Genomic DNA, 25,167 nt, shown 5'->3' on the forward strand with positions numbered 1-25,167 from the left:
ATTCCTGGGCATTTTAAATAATAATAATAATTATTATTATTATTATTTAAGATATATACCTTATGTTAGCCCCCCAAAATAAGTAAGACTGGAGGCTACAAAGAAGGATTCTCAGACAGAAATGCCTGATAACTATAAAAATAGATTATCAAGAGGAACTGCCAGAGTAGTTTTTTAGTTGAAGGCCTACAGATATTCCTAACTTACACAGGTAGGCTTGGTGTTTGCTAGTATGATTATCCAGCCCTGAATAACAGAATTAAAGGTTTCTTTATTAGACACAGAGGTCATACTAGTAAAAGGATTTTCAAGATTAGATGACATTAAATTATTAAACTGTATCTTATGGGGAAGGACATCTGTAACACTAAAAAATGTTGTGTTTACATTCCTGATAACTTTAAAAATGTTAAAGATTTACATTTCTATATAAAGGCTTTGTCCACTCTGGCCTTATTATGGAGACAGCTTCTCCTGGTAAATATATATACATATATATTAACTTCTCAGCCCTCACACCTCCTGGTGAGAGGACTTCTATTATACAGTGACAAGTTCCAGCTGCTGCAACATTTATTCAGTACTCATGGATTTTTTTCTCTCATAGAAGCACCCATCCCCAGATGACTTTATAACCTGTTCTTCCCCAACCAGACTTCAAACTGAACTGACTTCTAAAAGGAAACTCACATCCCTCACCCCCTCTCAGCTCAGAAGAAGCCAAAACAAGCAACTCCCCTCTTCTTACAATAATGGAGCCAAAAATAAATAGACAGTCAATATAAATAATTAATTAAGTCAGGTCAAATCAGGGAGACCAGATTTGGGTGACTTCAAAAAAAGTTGGAGACTGTTACCTGAGGGATTAAAATTCCCTCAGTGCTTTTCCCCCACCCTATCAAAGATTTGAAAGGGACACATAAGAAAAGGGGGGTATGATAGACCCAACCTGATCTTTTCTTAAAATTGGGAGCCATCTCGCCACAAAGCCATGAACAGATAATTTTGGCTTTACCATAAATTACTGCAAATTCTGAACCTGCTTGGAATGCCTGCCCGTGCCTTGAACTCACCCATGCCTGGAGCTCTGGCCAGATAGCAACCCTCTCTGAAACTTTAGTGATGCCTCATCAATTTTGGCCTTCCCTGGCCAGATAATGACCCTCTCCAAGGCTCTAATGACCTTCATAAATTCTGATGTCCGGGCCAGAAAAAACATAAACTAGCCTCTGTGTTATGCTCCTCAGAGTTTTGTTATCTGTAACCCCCCCTTTGTGTAACTTTCTGGGCTATAGAGCAGGGCTGCAAGAAAGCTGCAGGGCTGTTTTGTTCCCATGGTTTTTGGTGGGAGAGGCAGCCCGGCTGGTTGAAATAATAAGCTTGCTTTAATTTGATTTTAATTGAAGTCAGTGGTCTTTTCTTGCGTCCTGGTCTAACAGGTTTTCCTCATGGGGATAGATGTCCCATCCACTCTTGCTGCCCAGCAATGGGATCTGTGGTCATTTCTCACTTCCCATAGCCAAAGATACCACCAAATTCTCCAATTCTTATCTGACTGACTCCTGATACTAGTCTACTAGTCAATGAATCTACAAAAAAAGAAAGAAAGAAAAAGAAAAAGAAAATCATTTTTTCTTTTTTCTGTCTTTTTTTAGTATCTATCCTCATGATGAGGCTCTTTGTCAGGGAAAAGAGTCCAGAGAACATGCAATCAACTCAGTGGCCTGTCAATACACAATTGGCTGAGAGGAGCACAGAGCTGAGGAAGCCAGAACCCAGGCCATTGGAGGGGATCCATCTTGTAGGCAAGTTTCTATTTCATCCAGTCAGAAACATGTTTTAGACTTTAAAATCTCTGAAATTGGACTTTGTCTTCAATGATGAAGCCTTCTACTGGATACAACCCAGTAGCCACATCACAAAGCAGCACCATGACCTGTGACCAGTGCGGCACTTATGGCAATCAGGACAGTGGTTCAAAATCAGGCTGTGATTAGAATCACCTGGGAAACCAATTAAAATTAATGAGGGGTTCAACTCCCCACTGGCTGGGGCCAGAGGCTCTCTTAATTCCCACTACTTGAGTGTCTCCCAGCCTGGCTTGCCTGGGAGAAAGAGGCCGAGCAACACAAAATCATGGTGTTTCTGTAACCTAATTTTTTTAAGTGACAGTGCCTTATCCTACTTATATTCTATTGTTAGAACCAAATCACTATGATCTGTTACCCCCCAAGGGGAGAGCAATTACAAAAGGGGGTGAATATAGGGAGGTAGAACTTTCAGGAGCCATCTAGGATGCCCACCACAAATGTCAAGTTTTTCATAACACTTCCTCGACATCTGATTACACTTAGGGTGAATTTTTTTTTCTGTCCTATTAAAAATGTATAAAAGGATGCAGTTTTTCAAAATTCTTTCAGAGGGACTAAGGATGTGGCTCAATGGTACAGTGCCTGCCTACCAAAATTCTTTTAGAAATAAGCAAAATATATTAAGGCCAATGACTGGCTGAACTGTTCAATCAGTGGGTCCTGTCCTGCAGGCAGAGCTCACTGGGATCCTGCCAAGGGGTCTACCAGCAGCCAGGAAAGAGTGAGGATGCTTTGGACAGTGAGAAAAGCCACGGCCCCAGGGTGGAAGCTCCTATCCAGGTAGGTAGAAAATGCAGGGGAAAGTTAAGTGAGTCTAGATTCTGTGGGCACCAAAGGCCAGACAGTGGCGTTCAGACTTGGTGAGGAAGTAAATGAGGACACTAGTGGGACTAGGATAGAGGAAAAGGATAAAAAGTGCAGTTGTGTGAGGACAAGTGTGACCAGAGCATGGAGGCTGAAACAGGAGAGGAGTAGGCAGGAAGTAAGAAGGACTTGAGGGAGTGGCAGGAACCAAGGGGAGGGAAAAACAGTGGCCTGCTTAGAGGGTCTTAAAGGGTCCAGAGGAGAGGATGCAATGATACATGTGGTGGGGAATGGATGCTGAGAAATGGACACTAATTACAGATGGGTTGTCATTTAGGATGGTTTGACTCATGGCTTATGGTTTTTCACCTTTAGAATGGTGCAAAAGCGATTTGCATTCAGTGGAAACTGTACTTTGGATTTGGAGTTTTGACCTTTGCCAGGCTAGTGATATGTGATTGGAAATCGGATGCTGAGCCACCAGCAGGCCAGCTCCCCTGTCAGGCACCTGATTTCAAAGGTGAACAGTGAGTGAACAACCAAGATGTTCAGTAGGCTAGGTGTATTAAATGCATTTCGTTTAGGACGTTTTCAATTTATGGTGTATTTATTGTGGACAGATCCCTTCTTCTGCAGAGTAGCCCCTGTAGATGTAATTAGCTGACGGACAGTCCTGATTGACAATATGCAACACACTTGACTGCTGTGAGGGCACAGGGGTAGGAGATTAGGAACCTGACTTCCAGCAGGCTAGGAAAAGACTGCTCCTTCCTCCTTCCCCATCCTAGAGTTGTTCCTTCCAGACTTTTGAAAGAGAAAGAAAAACTTGATACTGTAGAGTGAGAAAATAGAGTGGGGAGGGGAAGGACGAAAAGGGACGGGTGTTAAGAAAACGGACTTCCCTGATTCCCCGAGTTGGGAAGTGACTAGAGAAGGAAGTCTGGACCAGAGCGACAGCAGAGGGGTAGCGGGAGGATTAAAATCCACTTTGAACAATTGACAGAGATTACTTCTGGGAGCCAGCCAAGGCTGGAGAGCAAACGACCGCTCCCTCGCTTGCTCTGCCGACTTGGCACTGCAGGCGGGGCAGCGGGGCTCTTGCTGCAAGTGGGTGCGGTGGACTCGGATGGGGTGCACCTGGGAGACGCGGGAAGGCGGAGCCAAGGGAGAGACTGCTCCCCAACAACCCCTGGACCTTGCTGGAAGCCGGAAGCTGGCGGAGTACCCTGGACTTAGGCCGCTCCGTGGCAGGGAGAGGAGCCGTTCCCCACTTGTCGCCTCGGATCCCCGGCCACTGTGCCAGGGCCATGGGCGATCCGCTTCGCCGGCCGCGCGTCGCTCCGGGGTCCTGGCTGGGGCTGCTGCTGCTCCTACTCCAGCTCCTGAGCGCTCCAGCTCCGCGTCGCGCCGACCTGCGGCTTTTGGATTACCCGGTCCCCATCTGCTGGCAGCAGGTGAGGTCCGAGTGCGTCCCAGAGTCCCCGCCACAGTGAGGGTGGCGACGGGGGCAAAGGCCAGGCGAGGCCGGCAGCCTGGGACTAGGGCCAACAGGGTTGGGGATCTGAAAGTCTGCGCTGGAACCTCGCAGCGGGTTGGAAACCTGGCACCAAGATCGCTGCGCTCCGAAGTTCACTGGGAGCGATGGGGGTTGCAGTGTGGCCCCGGGAGAAGAGGGATTTGAAGGGGAAAAGTGTCCCGTCACATCCGTGACATCACTAGGCCATGGGAGTTTCTTAGCTGTTATAATCTTAGGCACCATTGTCATATCCATGGTGCTCAGGGACCAAAGTGTCATTATAAAGTTCATGACCACGATTACTTTAAAAGAATGTTCTCAAGATTAAATGACGTCAGTAAGTATTAGCTGCTGTCAAATCATCCAGAATTAAATTGTATGTGAACTATACTTCCATACAACAAATCATCTTTAAAAAAATGATTTTAATTATTCAAAAAGAAATTCATTAACTTTGTTAGCTATGGTGGATGTTGTGATTATCTTAATATTTATTCATTACATATAATACTTAAGTCTTTATAGATAGATTACATGGTTTCTGGGATTCACTTTAAAATACTTGAATATAAAGAACTGTTAGAGATAAGACAAAAATTTTTGAAGTTATGTGATGGACAGTGTCTTTTATACGTTTGCTCTATTTTTGTGAAAGCTTAATTTTTTCCACAATATGAAGTTTTAAAATAGTCATTTAATATTTTTGTCAAAAAGATTAGAGTTTCGGGGCTGGGGCTGGGGCTCAGAGCAGTCGCCTTGCACTCTTGAGGCACTGGGTTCGATCCTCAGCACCACATAAAATAAATAAAATAAAATAAAACTAGAAAAATGTTTTTTAAAAAAGATTAGAGTTCCAAGTTGATAATTTTTATTATAATGAGTAGCTGTAAGAGAAAATTTCTTGGCAAACACTTTTGAGAAACAATACTTGCTTCAATATAAGGATATTTTAACAATGAGTGGCAAACTTGAACTATGGAGAGGACATTCAGACTTTGGAAATGCTCACTGTTACATGATTTTGTATATAGAAATGTTATGGCTCCCTATAAAATTCTCATATCTGAATGATTTTTTTTTAAACATGATCATCTGCATTGCATTGAACATACTCCTCTGGTTTCTGAAAGGTACTTAACATAAAGCCATTCATAGCAGGTAGTAAATAATGTTCTTGTCTTCCGTTTTTGTTTTTGTTTTTTTTTTTTTTTTTGTGTGTGTGGGGGGGGGTTTTTGTTTGTTTTGTTTTGTTTTTTTGGTACCAGGGATTGAACCCAGGGGCAATACTCCTGCCTCAGCATGCCTAGCACCTGGGATTACAGGCCTGTGCCATACACCCACCTTGTCTTGCTATTTTTGAAGAATGGGACTTGATTTTTTCCATAGTTGTCTTTCATCCTTTCTCCTCCTCCTCTTCCTTTTCCTTCTTTTTCTATTCCTGGGGTCAAACCCAAGGCCTAATGCATTTCAAGCACATATTTTACCACTAAACTATATCCCCAGCCCCCAAAATGGGAAGTTTAATGTAAAGAGATTAGGGATGACTGTTGGGGAGGAATTTCTTATACAAAGACAATCCTTAGTGCATTTTTTTTACATTATTCTGTATAGAAATTAAATAATGAGGGAATTGTTTGGTGAATACAGTATTGTTTAGAGAATACACTAATTCCACCCTCCCCCCAATTGCTTTCATTTGTTTATGTAATTTTTCAACTATTTTTGTGGGGCAATATCATAGATAAACCTCTATGGCACAACTCTCATCCCAGATGTCTGTCATGTTCAAATCCACCAGGTCCTGGTGAAGCCAGATTTAAAGATGGGTAGTTAGTGTAGATAGGTAAATCGGGTCTAATATCGAGTCCAATAAAGAAAATGGAGTCCAATAAAGAAAATGGAGTCCAATAAAGAAAATGGAGTTTGATCTGAGCCCAGGAAACCAGAAGGACACCTGGGAAATTCTGTCCTAAAGAACTGTTAATAAAGCAGCTCCCAGCAAAACAGGGAGATGTTAATCAAACCACCCTAGGCCCTTCCTGCCCAGATCACTCCTCCCTGCCCCATAGGTCCACCTGTTTCCCACCTTTTGGCATCCCCACCTTCATCCCCCATCACACGGAGGACAGAGGGAAATAAAGGACAGGAATGTGGGAGGACAAAAGAAAACCTTAGATATAAAAGAGGAAAGACCTCCTCTGGAAAGGATTCCACCTTTCAGGTCCCCTTGTTCCTAGGGGGTTGGGGGTGTCCTTTCTGCTGTCCTTTAATAAAGCCCCCCACTTTCCGCTCTTCACTTGCCCTGGCATGCTTCCCTGGCGTTATACTTCAGCATTCGGGGAAGCAAGGACTCAGCTGTTACACTGGACCCTGTGTCTTTCTCCTTGGGGGATACTCTCTCATCTCCTGGAGCATATGCCCCTGCAATTTCCTAAGTATATGAGCAATGCAGATATATAATATGAGATATGTATTTTTAAGTCTTTGCATGTCTGAAAATATCTTTAGTGTACCCTTCACCTTTTTTTTTTTTTTTGGCTAATGTGGCTAGAAATTTTAAAAATCTAAGTTAAGAATTCTTTTCCTACAGAATTGTTTTGTTGCCTTCAGCAAACAATAGAGATGCTAAGATATCCTATTCTGTTTCCTGGCTCTTCATATCACACCTAGCCCTTTTTCTTTTTCCTCTGGAAATTTTAGGATCCTCTTTTTATTTCTGCTGTTTCCATGGCTTCATGATATTGATCCTTGGTCTGGTTCTTTATTTTCTTTATTTGTTGTGCAGGCCATTGAATAGAGGTTTTTCACTGGGCAGTGCGTGTCTTTCAGTTCCAGACTGTCCTTTTTAAAAATAAATAATAATAATATTTCTTTAATTTTATTATTTTCACCTGTAACTGAGAAACTGATGTGACTCCATTTTTGAAAATAAATAACAGCAGCTTCTACCTCAAGGCCTGTCCTAAGGAAGGAGGCGTGACCCTTGTCCTTAGAAAAACCCACAGAACCTTTCTAGGCACACACCCATCCTGCTGAGTTGTTTGTCTGCAAATAACAGGAGAGATCTGCAGTGCCAAGTGTCCCTGACTCAGTTAGGTTAGGTGAGGACCCATAGCAACCCCCTAGCAACCACCAATCAGCATGAGACAGGGAAAATACCTGGGATGCCAGCTGACCCCCCCAGTAGTTTATGGTGGTTGATACCACGTTGGGAAACCATGTAGTTTAGCACATACACCCCTCATGGCTTAAACCAATCAGTTCAAAGGTTTGGTTTTGGTTTTCAGACATGCAAGACTCCCTCTTATACTAACCAATCACCCCTACCCAACTTGTTCCAGCCAGTGAATGTGCTAATCAATGTTAAGAGTTGTTGTTTGACTTTCCTGTGGTGTGAAATGATTTGCTGTGTGATGTTGTGACACATAGAGTATCCCCACAAAACCTATAAAATCTCACTGAACAAAGGACTGGGACTCACTCCTTGGGATCACTGCGTCAGGAACAGTTGTGAGTCCAGGCTCAAGCTTGCTATAAAGACTCTTGTGTGCTTGCATCGGATTTGGCTCCTGGAGGTCTATTGGGGTCCCACGAATCTGGTATTACATAACCTCTTTGGGGAAATCCAGTTAATCATATTTTGTATTTCCTAAATTGATTCTCTGATCTTCATGTTTATCTTCTATTTCTATCTGCATTTGCTCTGCTGAAGCCAGAATTAGACAGGCAGTCATTATTGAGTCAGTCCAATTTTGAGTGAGTCCCAGGAAGTTGGAGACTGTGGCCTGCAGGACTGAAATGTTAATTCCTTCAAAGCCCTTCCTCCACCCTTATCAAGAACCTGCCCCTACTCCAACCTGTTGCTCAGGTAACCTGTCCCAGGAATTGCCCCTCCCTGCAGGGAGCTATGAAGTTGCTAATTAATGTGTCCTGGGCTGCACCATCCTGCTCTTCCCCCTTCAGCACACCTGTTTCCCACCTTTTGGCCATCCCACTTTCCTGGCCATCCTAGTCATATTTGCAGGAAGGAGAAAGATGAGGGGAAGAGGGAAAGAAAACAAAGGAAGACTAGGGCATATAAAAAGGGCAGAACACCTGACTTCTTGGAATACCAGGATATCAGCCATGTCCCACTTCTCCCTCCCAAGAGAAGTCTACGTTACCCCTTTTTAAATAAACCCTCCTTTATATGCCTGCCTCAGTGTGCTTCAAACTTCAACATTTAAGAGAGCAGAACTTGTCACCCGTAACCAGCAGTATCACTACCTTCAAAGAAATCTCTCTAATTTTATAGCCCAACACTCCTGGTGATTTTTTTTTCAGTGCTGGAGGTGGAAGCCAGAGCCTCACACATGCTAGGTAAGTGCTCTACACTGAGCTGCAGCCCCTAATTTTTTTTTGTTTTCCAGGATCATTTTCATTCTCTGATTATTCATCTTGTCTTTGTCTTATGAATGCAGAGTAATCCTCACTGCCCTGCTGGGCGGCTAGAGGTGGGAACAAGAGAGGTGAGCCATCTCGGACCTAGCAATATAAATAAAGTACTGTCTGTGTGTTTTATTTTGATCTCTTCTAACTAACTTTATGCCTAGAACCTCATTAATGAAACCACTGCACAGGCCGCGTGGTATAATTGGCGCCCAACGTGGGGCATTCTAGATTAGTTAGATTGAGTGGGAACGCACGCTAAAAAGATAAGGAAAAAAATAAAGATAAAGAAAGATAAGGAATAAAAATAAAGATAAAGAAAGAGGTGACAATTGGGTCACAAAAGTACCTGGAGATATTGAAGGAAAGAGACGTTAAATTACTTAAAATGGGAAATTCTACTTCTACGGATAAGGAAATGTATCTGACTATTTTAGACAGTATAATTAATCAGAAAGGAAAACAGATAAAGAAAACTCAGTTATTACAATTCTTAAAGATTGTAGGTAAATATTGTCCTTGGTTTTGTGACCAAGAGTCTCCAAATTTACTTACTTGGGAGAAATTAGGAAGGAAGTTACAGAGAGTCTGTCTTTCTAATGAACTGCCTGGAGGCATAGAAAATATACAGAAAACTTGGACAGCCCTAGAAGTTTGTCTTTTTAAATATATGGGCCAAAGTTCATGGCCCCCTGAAGACCTTTTAAAGGGCATTCAAAGAGCTGTTAAGTCTATTCAAATGGAAAATCAGCCTGAGGCTAAGTTAATTTCCTTTCCCTTGAGCCATTTAAAAACAAAGGCACTAGGGGCCAAGCCAAAGGTTAAAAATGCTAGCCCGCAGGCAGATTGTACAGAACAGCATAATACAGGAGAAACATCCCTAATCTTAGAGAGCCCTCCAGAAGAGGTAAATGATCTTCCTAGAGAGGAAAATACAGAAGAAACTCCTAGAGGGGCTCAGGGTTCTTCTCAACCACGTGGTTTAGAAACCCAAATTCGAAATGGCGATAGTGCAGAATCTGACCGCGGCTCACGGTCTGAGGAAGAAGAATCAAACGTTGAAACTCAGGATTTAGAGAGAAATTTTAATAGGCTGCATTTAACACTGCCTGCCCAAGCTATTTGAATTTGGCCATTACCTGCTAGAAGGACCAAAATTAACAGGTATGCTGAATTAAAGATGACTTTTCTTACCCCAGTCCAGCAAGGTATTAAGAAGGCTCAAGAAATGAGCGAGGATACTACTGATTTTCACCTCTTTCCAGTTTTTGAGCAAACTAATGAGCAAGATCAGAGAGTTAGAGTTCATGCTGTAATCTCATTTAAAACTATTAAAAATTAAAAAGTGCATGTGAGACGTATGGTCCAAATTTGCCTTTTGTACAGAGTCTGATAGAAAATATTTGCTCACAACCCCTTCCTCCTAGCGATTGGATTTTTTTAGCCAGATCTTGTCTGAGCGGAGGAGATTACTTGCTTTGGAAGACTTATTGGACTGATTTTTGTAATGAACAGGCAGAAAGAAACAGAAGACAGGGCATAGAAACGCCAGTAACGATGTTTTTAGGGACTGAAGATTTCGCTGATTTAGAAAGACAGTTAAATTATGATTTTGTAGTATACAATCAAATAACTGATTGTGAAAAACGCGCTTGGAGACAAATCGTCCCCAAGGACCAGTCCAATTTAGTTCTTACCAAAATCAGACAAGGTGCCGTGCCAGTGAGACTTATTCAGATTTCGTAGCCCGACTGTATCAGGCTGCGAACAGGTCCATCGGGGACCCAGGAGGAAGCGAATTTATCGTTAGGCAATTGGCTTTTGAGAACGCAAATAAAATTTGTCAGGATGTTCTCTGACCACATCGTAAAAAAGGAACAGTTTCTGAGTATATTCGCCTGTGTTCTGACTTAGATTCCACTCAGTTGCAAACGGTGGCCTTAGCGACAACATTAAAAGAAACTTTGGGGCCACAAAAATTAGGTCAAAAGTCCCACGGTAGATGTTACGTTTGTGGAAAAAACAATCATTTTGCCCGCGAGTGTCGCATGCGCAATTTTAGGTTTAGGGCTCCATCTACTGGCGATAATAGATACTGCAGGACTCAGCGCCACGCGGTGAATTCAGATGGCGCGGATGAGCCTGCCTTCTCGCCGCAGGCATTTCCTCCTAGTGAGAGGACAAAAAACTTCCGTTCGGCCCCTCCCCGGGCCCAGCAACAATACAGGGAAGTTCCGGGAAGGTCGCACAGTGTGACGTCACTGGCGCCGACCAGGACAGTCCACGATTTTTACCAGCACAGGGACAGAGATCACAGACAGTTTTCTTAGGACCTTCAAAGACAGTTGAATTAGATCCTGAAACGGGGCCAGAACAAATCCCTACTGGGATTTTCGGGCCACTTCCTGATAATACTGTAGGTCTGATTTTGGGGCGTAATAGTTTAAAGGGAGCCATTGAGGTAATACCTGGTATGATAGATTCAGAATTTAAAGGACAGTTATATGTTACTGTAAAATCCAATTATGCCCTAAGGCTCACCCCAAAGGATATTTTTGCTCAATTAATATTATTGCCTTGTGTCTCAGAAAGGCACCTGCCGGTAGATTCAGTTTCTAAACCGCCGGACAGAGTATACTGGTCCCAGTTAGTACGGCAAGAACACCCTTTATTAAAACTTAGAATTAATAATAAAAATTTCCTAGGAATAATTGACACAGGGGCTGATATCTCGGTATTGTCCAGTCAGTTTTGGCCTAGGAACCGGCCTTTGCATATAGCACCAGCTAACCTAGAGAGAATAGGACAGGTTTCACAGCCTGCTCAAAGTGCCAACTATCTCCTTTGGGAAGATTCCGATGGGAACAGTGGAGTATTTAAGCCTTATGTATTAGAGTCTTTACCAGCTAACCTGTGGGGAAGAGATATTTTAGCCAAAATGGGATTGTTATTAGTTACTCCAAATTCTATAAGGTCAGTTGAGGAAGTTAATCAGAGGTATTTTCCTGGAGATGATAAGGAGACCTTTCAGGAAGAATATCTGTTTACAAGCCAGTCTCCACGACAAAGATTAGTAAATGCTCCAGACCAAAATTTTTACTAGGGGCCCTGAGTACTTCCCCGATCCCTAAGACAGCTGAAAAAAATCACGTGGCTCACAGAGGAGCCTATATGGATTTCTCAGTGGCCCATCTCAGGGGAAAAGCTTAAAATAATTCATAGATTAGTTGAGGAACAACTTCAGGCTGGTCATATTGAACCAACACTTAGTCCTTGGAACACCCCTATTTTTGTTATTAAGAAAAAGTCAGGAAATTGGAGATTACTACAGGATTTAAGGGCAATAAATCAAGCAATTCAGCCTATGGGATCATTACAGCCAGGACTTCCCTCCCCCACAGCCATTCCTTTAGATTATAGCTTGATGGTAATAGATTTAAAAGACTGCTTTTTCTCTATAAGGTTACATCCTGAAGATTGTGAAAGATTTGCTTTCACTGTCCCAGCAATTAATTTTAAGGAACCTGTTAAAAGATATTGCTGGAAGGTACTTCCCCAGGGAATGCGTAATAGTCCTACACTGTGCCAAAAATATGTTGACCAAGTGATAGATCCCATAAGAAATAGCTTTCCTGGTGCATATATTATTCATTTTATGGATGATATATTATTGGCTCATGCTAATCCAGAAGTACTTTCAGAAATTTTTGCTCAGTTAGAGACTTCGCTTATAGCAATGGGTTTATGTATAGCTCCTCAAAAAATTCAAAAGGTATCTCCTTTTCAATATCTAGGTCAGATAATTCAAGGACGTACAGTCCGTCCTCAAAATCTTCAGATAAGAGTTAAGGAGTTACGTACCCTTAATGACTTTCAAAAACTATTAGGAGATATTAACTGGCTAAGACCATCCTTAAAACTAACTACTTCTGAGTTAAGTCCTTTATTTCAGATATTACAAGGAAATCCTTCTCCAACCTCTCCACATCAACTAACTTTAGAAGCTAAGGCAGCCTTAAGAAAAGTTGAAATTGCAATTAAAAATGCACAGCTTACTAGAATAGATCCTAAAGAAATAATGTATTTATTAATATTTCCAACTGAACATACCCCAACAGGAGCCATATGGCAAAGATTAGGAGTTATTGAGTGGATTTATTTATCCCACTCCCCTCAAAAAACATTAATTCTTTTTCATGATTCTATAGCTCAGTTAGTAATTAAAGGTAGAACTAGGATTTTACAATTAATTGGATCTGAGCCTGATATCATAATTATTCCATTTTCTGTTCAACAGACTAATTGGCTTTTTCAAACTTCTAGCTCATGGCAGATAGCCTTTGCAGATTTTCCTGGACAGATAGATAGCCATTATCCTCGTGATAAGATTGTACAATTTGCATCATTAACGTCACTTATTTTTCCAAAAATTGTACGTTCTTATCCAATAGAGGAAACTTTATTGGTGTTCACGGATGGTTCCAACTCCGGTAAGACAGGCTTTTTCAGCCGTGTCCACACAGAGGTAATACAAACTTCTTATAATTCTGCCCAAAGAGCAGAGCTTCAAGCTCTGATTTGTGCCTTAGATTACTTTTCAAATGAGCCTATTAATATCTATTCTGACAACTTATATGCAGTCGGAGTTACCAAAACTATTGAAACCTCAGTTATTGGGTTTACTTCATCACAGGAGTTATTTGAATTATTTCATAATTTACAAAAGACAGTGCTAATGCAAAGGTACCCATGTTTCATAGGGCACATCCGTGCCCATACTAATCTTCCTGGACCTCTAGTTTCAGGTAATGACAAAATTGATAAGTTAGTAGCTTTTTGTCAACAGATGTCTTCGTATGGCTGTGCCCTAGCTTCCCATTCCTTACATCATCAAAATGCTTCTAGCTTACGTAAAAAATTTAGTATTACTAGAGAACAAGCTCGTCAGATTGTAAGCCAATGCCCTAAGTGTGTTATTCACACTCCATCTCTGCCATCAGGGGTAAATCCCCGTGGATTAAAACAAATCAAATATGGCAAATGGATGTAACTCATATTCCTCAATTTGGTAAGCAATGTTATGTACATGTCATAGTGGACACTTATTCTAGATTTATTTTTGCCACAGCACGTACTAAGGAAAATACTCAACATGTAATTTCTCATTACTAAGCAACTTTTTCCATTTTAGGGTGTCCTATACAAATTAAAACAGATAATACTCCAGCTTATGTAAGCTCTTCTTTTCAACAATTTTGCCAAGAGTTTAAAATTAATCATAAAACAGGAATTCCTTATAACCCCCAAGGTCAAGCCATTGTGGAACGAGCTCATTTATCTATTAAGCTTCAATTACAAAAATTAAAAGGGGGGAATAGGATTATGACTCCCCAAAATAGCCTTAATCATGCCTTGTTTGTTTTAAATTTTCTAAACTGTGACTCAGAAGGTCACAGTGCTGCTGAGAGGCAAATGTCTCCCTCAGTAACAGGCCCCTTAGGCAGAGTTCTCTGGAAAGATTTACAGACTGGTCAGTGGAAGGGCCCAGACCCGGTAATAATGTGGGGAAAGGGTCATGCTTGTATCTTCCCAGAAGGTGCTTTCCGTCCTATTTGGGTGCCTGAACGTGCTATCAGACATGGAGGAGATAGAACCCAGACTCAAGCGACTGAGGATCGACCCGGAGGAGCCACAACCCAGAAGGAGGAGATATCGGAAAAAGATGAAGAAAAACCAGATTGAACCAGCCGAAAAGCTGATTTCGTGGAAAGATGTGAAGAAGCTAACAACCCAGGCTTCCTGACTACTTCGACGCCTAGGAAAGAACAGGACCCCAGTCTTGATGGTAGCGACAGTAATTGCCCTACTGGGCTGTCAGGTAAAAGGGAATCAAGTAGACACTTATTGGACATATTTCCCAGATCCACCCCTGGTACACCCAGCTGTGTGGACTGGAGAATCTATTCCAGTATTTACTAATGACTCATTCATGATGGGAGGATTTACAGATACTCATATTACTCCCAATCATGTGACTAGATTTAATTATTCTGGCTACAGTGCCCAATTACCTTTGTGTTGGTCACATGATAAACATGCTGGCTGTCTGAAAGTATCATTCGAAGAAAAGACAGCAATTGGTAGGCCTAGACTGACGAATAATTCTATTTATGGGGACTTAAAACCTAATACTAGATCAGTAATTAAGATGGGACTTTCCCATAACAAGCCAGTCATTTCTGCAAAACCTCCACAGATACCCCACTGTCCAAATAGTTCTACAATTGAAATTGGCACCTTTCCTAAATGGATGGATTGTGTAAATACCTTTCCTGTACAACATAAGGTGTCTAAAGATAGTGGGTATATTTTAGACTGGTCTCCAAAGATTGATAAGAGACAATTACGAAGAAATTCTGCTATGACACCTGCAGGATTTGTTAGTAATATTTTGACTTATAGTGAAGGACGTATCAAAGAGATATTTGGCGTTTAATCGCTGCCTCAGAATATTTACATTTTACAGATAAACCTTTACCAAAATTTGTTGGCAAGAACTGTAAAGAGGGATCTTGCTATGGCTTAAGAGCCTGTGTCCAATCTCCTTATGTTTTAATTATTGGAAATGTAAAAGTTAAATGGATGGAAGACAGATATGTTGTTACTTGTAATAAGTGCAACCTAACTAATTGTATTTCTAGGTATAATGGAGGAAAAGGAGTGCTGATACTTTATCAGCCCTCTTTTGTTTTATTACCTGCTAATATTTCAGAGCCATGGTATGCTGATGCTGGTTTACAAGTCTTGCAGCAAATTCATGCCCAGTTAACAAGACCTAAGCGTGCTATTGGAGTCATAATTGTTGGTGTTTTAGCACTGGTCTCTTTTATTGCCTCAACTGTCTCTGCATCTCTGACATTGTCTCAGAATATTCAGCATGCAAAATTTCTTAATAATTTAGCTCAAAATACTTCCAAGGCTCTGCGTAATCAAGTAAATATTGATGAAAGGATTGAGACTAAATTGAACGCCTTAGAGGCGACTGTTATAAACATAGGTAATGAACTTTCAGCCTTAAAATTTAAGGAAAGGCTTAAATGCCATGCAAATTATAAGTATGTTTGTGTTACAGCTGCCAAGTACAATGCTTCTCTCTGGGATTGGGAGAAGGTTAAAAACCATTTATTAGGTATTTGGCAAAATAGTAATAATAGCTTGGATATTCTGGAACTTCATCACCATATCCAAGACATTCAAAATAATAGAGCTGATTTTTCAGATCCTTCTTCTTTGGCTAACAAAATATTGAAGGAGTTAAATGGATTCAACCCTGGAAATATTCTTAAACACTCCGCTTGGTACATTATTGGATTATTCTCTTTGCTGTTAATTCTCTTTTGTATTGTAACTATAGGATGGCGAGTCTTCCAATCAAGAATCCAGGGACTCCAGAGAGTGAACCGCCACCTCATTGTTAAGAAAAGAAAGGGGGGAATATGTGGGGAGCCATTCTGACACGTGATTGGGTGACTCCCGTTAAGGGCCTGAGGCGCTTTGGCTCTGTCGAAGCTTTCCTGACCCTTTCCTGATGAGAGAGCCCATCCATGTGGGGGTGTGCCTGACCACTGACCCCGGGGACCCAATCACTGACCCTGACCTTGGAGTGCAACCCCCCCCTCAACCTTCATTGGATGGAATTCTCCCCTGAATCTCTTGTTCCCCAAATAAAAGGCTACTCCCCGGCGTGTTCACTCTCTCTCTCTCCTGCTAGCCCAGAGTAATCCTCGCTGCCCTGCTGGGCGGCTAGAGGTGGGAACCAGAGAGGTGATCTGTCTCGGACCTAGCAATATAAATAAGGTACTGTCTGTGTGTTTTATTTTGATCTCTTCTAACTAACTTTATGCCTAGAACCTCATTAATGAAACCACTGCGCAGGCCACGTGGTAGAGTTGGACACAATATCTTCATTTTATTTATTTATTTATTTATTTATGTGGTGCTGAGGATCGAATCCAGCGCCTTGCACATGCTAGGCAAGAGCTCTACCGCTGAGCCACAGCCATAGCCCCTCCAGGAGCATTTTTTAAATTTTGTTTTGATTTATTTTTCATTCAGGAAACCCATCTCAATTATTGGGTCCTCCTTGAGAATATTTTAAGAAGAAATACTAAAAAGCTTGTGGACTGCTCTGTGTACCTGGGGTTAAGGACAGGGGACATCATTGTGTGGGAGGTCAGGCTGATGATGGGCCTGGCCTGTTGGGTGGCTGTCATGTGTTGGAATCTGAGGGTGTTTCCTCTGGGTCTGGCTGCCAGCAGTCTGAGCTCAGGATGTAACTGTTTAGGTGACTTGACAAGTCCTCGCTTCCCTGAATGCTGAAGTATAACACCAGAGAAGCACGCCTGGGCAAGTGTGGAGTGGAACGTGAAAGGCTTTATTAAAGGATAGCAGAAAAGACAACCACCCCCCAACCCCTCACCCCGCCTGCCCCCCAAGAAGGGGACGGATAGGTGGGAATCCAGAAAGAGGAGGTCTTCTCCCTTTTATACCTAACGTCTTCTTTTGTCTTCCCACATTCCTGACCTTTATTTCCCTCTCTCCTCTGTGTGATGGGGGATGCAGGTGGGAAGGCTAAAAGGTGGGAAACTGGTGGACCTTTGGGGAGGGAAGGAATGATCTGGGCAGGAAGGGCCTAGGGTGGTTTGATTAGCATCTCTCTGTTTTGCTGGGAGCTGCTTTATTAACAGGCCTTGGAGACATTAATATTTCAATTTCCCAGGTGTTGTTCTGGTTCCCAGGGCTCAGATCCTGACTTCATTTTTTTTATTGGGCTCCATATTAGACCCGAGTTACCTAGCTACACTACCTACCTATCTTTAAATCTGGCTTCAAGGGCAGGTTCCTACATTCCCCAGGGGGACCTGCACTCCATTCTGCCGCCTTCAGACATGAGTTCCTCTGTTGCCCAAGCTATTTACCCCCTCCTCCTTCTGCTTTGACTTTTAAAAGTGGTCACATCTTTTGCCCACTGAGGTTGCCTCTTTGTCCTTCAGAATTTGCAAAATTTTTCCCTTTCCTATAATTTTTATATGGTGGGAGGGAAAGGAAAAGAAAATATTCAACCTAGTCTGTGTACCTAGTCCGTGTACCGTGACCTTTAATGGAACACGTGGTGGTCACTCCTCAGGAGAATGGTTTCATTTACTGAGCCCTGGTTTGGATCCCAAGCCCCCCACATTTCTAGTGAGTTTATAGGGACTTAGTGGATTTCCCATAGCTGATCTGCTTCAGGACTCATGATTTGGCTTTCACCGCTCCCAAAGGTTGGAAGCTTCCAGAGATTTGGGGACCTTTTCACTAGGGTGCCCCAAGGCAAACCTCTCAGTGTCTTTTAAAGTTGTAAAGTTCCCAGCTTCTAACAGTTACTCATAAAATCTCCACTTCCATTTTGCCATCTATCATGCTCCTTCCCCTTGGTTGGCCAGGATGAAAGAAGGGTGGGAAAAGGAAAAGGAGAGCTGCATACGTTTTATTCTCAAAAATGAGCTTGGGAAGGTTCTGGAGTCCAGCAGTGCATGGGTTAAGTTCTTTCTCAGCTGTAATTACCACCTTCTTTCTTTCCACAGGAGCTACACTGCAGAGTCAAGAACAGTAAGTCCTCTTTTTTTGTCCTCTTGTTGCTTTGTTAATACTGTGATTGGCTTGTGCTGATTTCTGGCAGCAGATCTGCGGCCCCTCTACAAGTTCAGGCTGTGGTGGTCTCAGGGCACGCCCCAGGTGTGGGCACCGTGCTTCCTATGGAGAACATTCACATGCAGAATTGGGCAGTGAGAAACCCTGCTGTCATCTGGATTTTGAAAGTATTCTCTGACGTGCTGCCCTAGGGTACCTTTAAGACAATTTGGTCTGCCATGACTTTCACTGTAAATAAAGTAAGATGGCTGTGATCTATGGTGTTAGTTGATTTGGTTTGGTTTTGGTTTTGGGTACTGGGAATTGGACCCAGGGGCATTTACCATTGAGCTACATCCCAGTACAGTCTTCTTTTTCTTTTCTTTTCTTTTTTTTTTTTTTTTTTTTTTTGAGATAGGGTCTTACTAAGTTGTTATGATTGGCCTGGAACTAGTGATCCTCCTGTCGGACTCCTGAGTTGCTGGGATTACAGGAGTGCACCATGATGCCTGGTTTTGTCTTGTTTTTTTGGTGCTGGGCATGGAACCCAGGGCCTCACATAAGCTGGACAAGCTCTCTACCACTGAGCCACATCCCCAGCTGCTTGGCTTGGTTTCATTCAAGGGCGAGGCACATACTTCTTGTGTCTGTGCTGATTAGGGACCCGACATGTAAAAATCAGCTCTTACCACTGCCCATGATCCTGTGCCCCATTTCCAACCCCTGCTTCTACTCAAAACCCATCTTCTCAAATTGCCCTTTAGACTCAGAGCTTTGTGGTTACCCCAGATCAGAAAGAGTAGGACCCCAGGGAGCTTCGCAAGCTGGAAGGTCACAGGCCCTGAACCATTCAGGAACTAGCTCTCTGGGCCTCCTGGGCCTCCTGGGCCTCCTGGGGATAGGAAGGATGCCATCTCTGATTGTTACTTCTCCCTGGTTACCAGGTACATGCCTGGATGACAGCTGGATCCACCCTCGGAACCTGACTCCAAACTATCCAAAACATGTCCAGATCCAGCTGCGCCTTGCCAGAACCCAGCATGGAGACCTGATCCCTGTGGTGCACATTGAATGGACACTGCAGACAGATGGTGAGTGGGCATGTCAGCCAGGCCCTAGGGTCCCACCACCTCCAAGTGAATCCACAGCTAGACATCACCTCCCATTCAGACTCAGAATTAGGCTCCTGTGCTCAGACATGAAGGCTGCAGTTCAGTGCTGGAAGGATCCATCAATCATTCTGCCAATACCTTTTCACTGTCTTAGAGGCGAGCCCACAGCAAAATCACACTATCCTTCATGGAAGACTTTCCTTTGCCTAAAATTTTATTACCCTGAAAGAAAATAAAGACAAGTAGTTAATTTCATGAACAATTTCAGATGTTTAAGTTGGAATATTTATATCTGGAAAAATGGTAGTGTTACCGCTGTTGACCGGTGACGAGTCCTTGCTTCCCCGATGTTGAAGAATAACACCAAAGAAGCACGCCGAGGCAAGGTCAGAGTAGAAATTAGAAGTTTATTAAAGGACAGCAGAAAAGACTTCTCCCGGAGGAAGAAGGGGACCCAAGAGGTGGAATCCGAGGAAGGGCTGTTGTCTCCCCTTTTTATAGGTTTGGTGATGAAATGTAGGTTGGAGAGCCTGAGGGGTGGGACACTTCTTTGTGATGGGCTATCTTTAAGTTTGCTGGGGGCTGTTCATTAACACTTCTTTGAGGTGGACGTTGGCCTAGGGCCTTTTGGGACTTCGTCAACATTCCATGAATTGTCCTGTGTTTTCCCTGAGTCATTCCCAGCATGTCCTCCATTTTAGATTTCACTGGATATTAGACCCGATTTACCTAACTACACTGACTACCTAACTTTAAACCTGGCTTCAGTAGCACATTTGCCTGTGTTTTTTCCCTTAACCTAGAGGCCAACACAAATTTGGGAAGCTATTAACAAGCCAGCCCAGAGTGAACAGGCACTAGATTGGTTCCCTCTGAGTCCCCAGCCCACAGGCTCTGCTCCTTCTCTGCAAGAATGGCGGGGATGGCTGCTGTGAGACGCAGCACCATGCTGCCAATGCCCCAGCCACAAGTTTGCACAGCCCCTGCTGCTGGTCTGGTGTAAAGTGCCACTTGTCCTCACCTAGCTGGGTGGCAGCTGTCTGAGAGGCGGCAGGCTGAGGCAGAGAGTGAGCTGAAAGGAACAGGAAGTGGGGGGTTAGGCAAGATGGGCAGGTTTTCCTTTAGGAGTGAGAAGCATAGTGAAAAACCAGCCTCTACCTCAGAGCAAAGCCTGTCCAAGGAAGGGACATCACCTTTGTCCTTGGAAAGACCCACAGAGCACTCCTAGGCACACTCCCACCCTGCCAAGTTGTTTATCTACAAATAACAGGAGAGATCTGCTGCGCCAGGTGTCCCTGACTCAGTCAGGCTAGGTGGGGATCCATAGCAGCCCCCTAGCAGCCACCAATCAGCATGAGACAGGGAAATACCTGGGATGCCAGATGACCCTCCCAGTGGTTTATGGTGGTTGACAACGTGTTGGGAAACCAAGTAGCTCAGCACATACACCCCTCGTGGCCTAAACCAATCAGTTCAAATGAATACCCCTTTTGTACTGACCAATCACCCCTACCCAACTTGTTCCCGCCAGTGAATGTGCTAATCATGTTTTAGAGTTGTTATTTGATTTTCCCATGGTGTGTGATGATTTGCTATGATGTATGTGAAGTCCCTGCCTTCTCCAAAGAATGTATAAAACTGCTGCAAACCCTGGGCTCGGGACCTCTCAGCGTCACCAGTTGCTGTGTGTGTGCGGAGGACCGAGCTAGCTTGCAATAAACACCTCTTTGCTGCTTACATCGATCTTGGGTCTCTGGTGGTCTTTGGGGGTCCCGAATTCGAGCATAACAATAGCAGATAGGGAAGTGGCACACCCAGTGGTTTATGCAGCTGCATCTATTTGTCTCCTCTCCGCCCTCCGACTTCAGCTGGCCTCTTCTCCCCGAAGGGTGCAAAGTTGTCCGTCCTGCGGCTAAACACCAATGAACGTTTGTGTGTCGAGTTTGAGTTTCGGTCCAAGCTAAAACGTTACAAGCAGGTAAGAAGACAGCTCCTGAGTGGATTGCGTTCTTCTGAGGTACCAGTACAGATTTGTCCCCAGATTTGGATGAGACAGTGCTGTTGGGATGGGGGTGGGGGTCTGAGGAATTCAAGATGGCTGCCTCCAGGGGGGATGTGGTATCTGCTGTGAGCCATACTAGGAGACAGATCCTGATGTGCCCACCCCTGCTTTTTTTTCTCCAACTTTACCCAGTTATTCATTGTTTTTTATTTGTTTGTTTGATTCTATTTTATTTTGATTCTGGGGTCAGAACCCATGGCCTTATGCATCCTAAGCACACTCCCTACCACTGAGCTGCCCCAGCCCCTTGGCTATTCATTCCTAAAGGAAGTTGGATTAGAAGACCACTTCTACAGTCCTACTGTTCCTGGAAGCTTGGTCCTTGACCCTAATGCCAATTCATGTCAATTTAATAATGAAGACATGGTTTTGAGAAAAGGAAAGAGAAGGTTTATTGCTTTGCTAGCAAAGGAGAATCACCGGAGACTCATTCTGGGTTCTGCCTGTGGGGAAAACAGAGGGCTTTGGAAGAAGCTTTTCAAAGACTGCATTTCAGATGTGCCTGGCAGGATCTCCCAGGTGTTCCCTGAGGTGTGTTGAAATTCACTTGTTAATTTGGGACATAGTCACTTCCTAGATCTTCCAGTGACATTTCCTTCCTGTGGAAGACTGATAACTCAAGTTAACCTTTTTTTTGCAGGTAGGTTAGGGAAGGGGAGAGGGGAAAAGAGGAAAAGAAAAACATGTCCCTTTTAAATTAAGCAGCTAGGGCTATATTCAAAAGGTGAAGTGGGCTTTTGTTACACCATCTCCTGGGTCTGTAACTTGAACTGATCCAGGACCTGCCTCCAAGAGGAAAAACTACCTGGACCAAAGACCTGCTATGGGTGGGGTGCAAGCAGATGAGTCTTAACAGTTGGGTCTGGTTTTGCTTTTCACAGCTCTAGGATAAAATGTTGGTCTTGTGTAGTTGAAAGCAGCGACTCCCAAAGCTGTTCCCTGGACCACACCAGCAACCCTTGGGAACTTGTTAGAAATGCGTGTTCTCTGGCCCCATCCCAGACCTCCTGAACAAAAATCTCTGAGGGTGGGGCCCAGCAGTTGGTGTTTAAGGACCCTCTGTATGACCTGATATAGGTGCTAGTTTGAAAAACCACTGGTTTAAATCTGCAGATGATTGCTTTAAAACAAATTAGATCTGCCAAAGACATAAGCACCGAAGGCAGAGCCCCCCTCAATGTTAAGTGAGGACCCCAAACTTGGCTGCTATGTGGAGGGCGAGGACCTGGTGCCTTGATCTACTTAGGAGCAAAGGACGCCCCAGCCCCCTCCACCAGGTCGTTAGAATGGGGTTTACTCTGGAGGCGGAGGTGGAGCATCACCTAGCCCGGGAGTGTGGGGGCAGCCTGGGCAATGCAGCTAGGCCCTATCTCTCAAAATTTTTTTAAAAAAGGAGTTGGATTCTATATCTGTACTATCTGGAAGGTAGCTCAGTACAGACACATCTCACTGCAGACCCAGGGTGAGAGGGACCTCTAGCTCTCCCTCTGCTCTTATGTGCTTCAGAACATTCTCCACAGAGACCCCCCACTATGCCTTGTAAGAGGAAGAGTCAGTGAACAGTATGTAGCTGCCTCTTGTGTTCCAGGTCCAATAGCCTCAAGCCCTCCAGCTCAGGTCACTTACGCCCGCCCACTGTTCGGGAATTCCAGAGAACTGATGGGAGGGGAGGACTGCTCCCACTGTCCACCAGATGTTCTGCAGGGGCTTTTGTTTTGTTTTGTTTGGGTGCCAGGGGTGGAACCCAGGGCCTTGTGCTTGCTGAGCTCTGAGCTCCTGCTCTACCACTGAGCCACACCCCAGCCTCTGCCCTCCTCCTCTGCATTTGACAATGCTCTCTACTGATGAGGCCAGCCTAGGTTTTTTAAAACAGGCAGGAAAGACCAGAAAAAAAAAAAAAAAACAGAGGAAGATACTGTGCCTCCAATTTCAGATTCTGCTGTGGTAGTTGTTTTATTCCTACTTCTGACTGGTTGGGGGGAAGGTAGGGGTGGGATCCTATGGGCCCAGATGGACGACAGGTGTGTGTGACCCCCCCCCCAACCTCCCCTCCTCCCTTCTCTTCAGTGGCGTTTCGCCTTCAGCCACTTTGTGGTAGAACCCGGCCAGGAGTACGAGGTGACTGTTCACCACCTGCCCAAGCCCATCCCTGATGGGGACCCAAACCACCTGTCCAAGAAGCTCCTTGTGCCAGGTAAGAGCCTCCTCCTAAGCCATTTCCTCCATCATTCAACTCTGGGATGAGAAGCTGGCAGCAGGGGCAGACAGCAGCCTCCCTGCTGCGCTCAACCACGGCTTACTGCCAGCATGTGGTACCCACAGAAAGAATAGGCGCCCGGGTCTGGGAGCTCCTCAGCGTGAGGCTCAGCCTCCACCCCTTGAAGGCAGCCCCTTCTTAATTGGCCAACACTGGATATGGGCCCAGGATCCCAGGAGTGTGATGGGAATAAGAGCCCTTCCCTCTATCCAGAGAACTAGCTTCAGCCCAGAAAACGTCAGGAAGATAAGACACGCTGGGAAGAGCGGTAGCTCCTGCTCTCAGCCTAGTTCCAGTCACATTCTTCATTCCCGCCCCCCCACACACACACCCTGTCTGCATTTGTCCCACACCCATCTCCATTATCCCACTTTCTTCTCTCCCCTCACTGACCCATCCTGCCTGAGATCACTGCCAAGTGTATCTTCTAAAGCATCCTGGACACCTTCTATCTATGTCACCTTCTATACCTCTGTCCTCCCCTGAATCTCAGCCATTTCCTACATTTCTTGTTCAAAGCCAGGTACATCTAGAACCTCAGCCCACTGAGGACAAGGTCTGAGTCTTCCACACTTCTGTACTGTTCAGAACCTCATAAATCTCCTTGTTTATGTAGCTGGTTAGGAAATGCTTGCTGGTTTTTTTTAATGCTAAGGATCTAAGCCAGGGCCCTGGGTGTGCTAGGCAAGCACAGCCCACAGCACTCCTCCCCCAGCCCAGGAAATGCTTGAAGGTAGTGACGACCCTCTTTTTACACACACACACACACACACACACACACACACACACACGCACACACACACACCCACCCCAGTGAATCAATGATAGTCATTGTCCTCTGACATTGTTCTCATACATGCTCTTGGTTTGCTCTTAGTGGGCTTTTCTTCTTCAGTGTCATCTCTAGAGGGCAGGGACTTTGTCTTACCCACCACAGTGTGTGTGTTCAGTGCCCGGTGCCCAGGACAGTGCAGGGCCTATAATAGACTCAATGGGTCTTTGTTGAATGAGTAAATCTCCCCACCCCGTCTCCTGTTCCTAAAGTAGACTGACTCATCCTGTCCCTCTAAGGTAGTTGAAACTTGCCATGTGTCTTTTTAAACCAAAGTAAAAGATGATAATCAAGGAGATTGGAGAAGACGATGCTTTAGTCAGCTTTTTCTCTGCTATAGGACCTGACAAGAATAATTTAGAGGAAGAAAATTTTATTTTCGGACTCACAGTTTCAGTGTACTGTCCATAGGTGGCTGCCTGTTCCTCAGGGCCTGAGATAAAGCAGGACATGGTGGCAGAAGAGTGTGGAAAAATAAAGCAGCTAAACACACAGTGCCCAGGAAGCAGAGCTCTTCTCATGACAAAATATAAACTGCAAAGGCACGTCCCCAGCGCCCCACGTTCCCAGTGCTCCACCTCCTCCAGCCACAACCTGCTTTTGGTTCCCACCC

At 44.1% G+C, this 25,167-nt stretch overlaps 1 protein-coding gene across 1 annotated transcript in view; it reads left to right on the forward strand.

Moving 5' to 3' along the window:
* Positions 1 to 3,801: 3,801 nt before the first annotated feature.
* Positions 3,802 to 25,167, forward strand: part of LOC308658142 (interleukin-17 receptor A-like) — a gene marked incomplete at its 5' end in the record, with an annotated part of 31,518 nt that continues 10,152 nt past the window's right edge. The window contains 4 exon segments of the mRNA XM_081310769.1: positions 3,802 to 4,129; positions 19,236 to 19,382; positions 21,272 to 21,381; positions 23,533 to 23,659. Of these exon segments, the coding sequence (XP_081166895.1) occupies positions 3,802 to 4,129; positions 19,236 to 19,382; positions 21,272 to 21,381; positions 23,533 to 23,659 (712 nt within the window).

The sequence above is a fragment of the Spermophilus citellus genome (genome assembly GCF_964194105.1).
Source record: "Spermophilus citellus genome assembly, chromosome: 10".
NCBI lineage: Eukaryota > Metazoa > Chordata > Mammalia > Rodentia > Sciuridae > Spermophilus > Spermophilus citellus.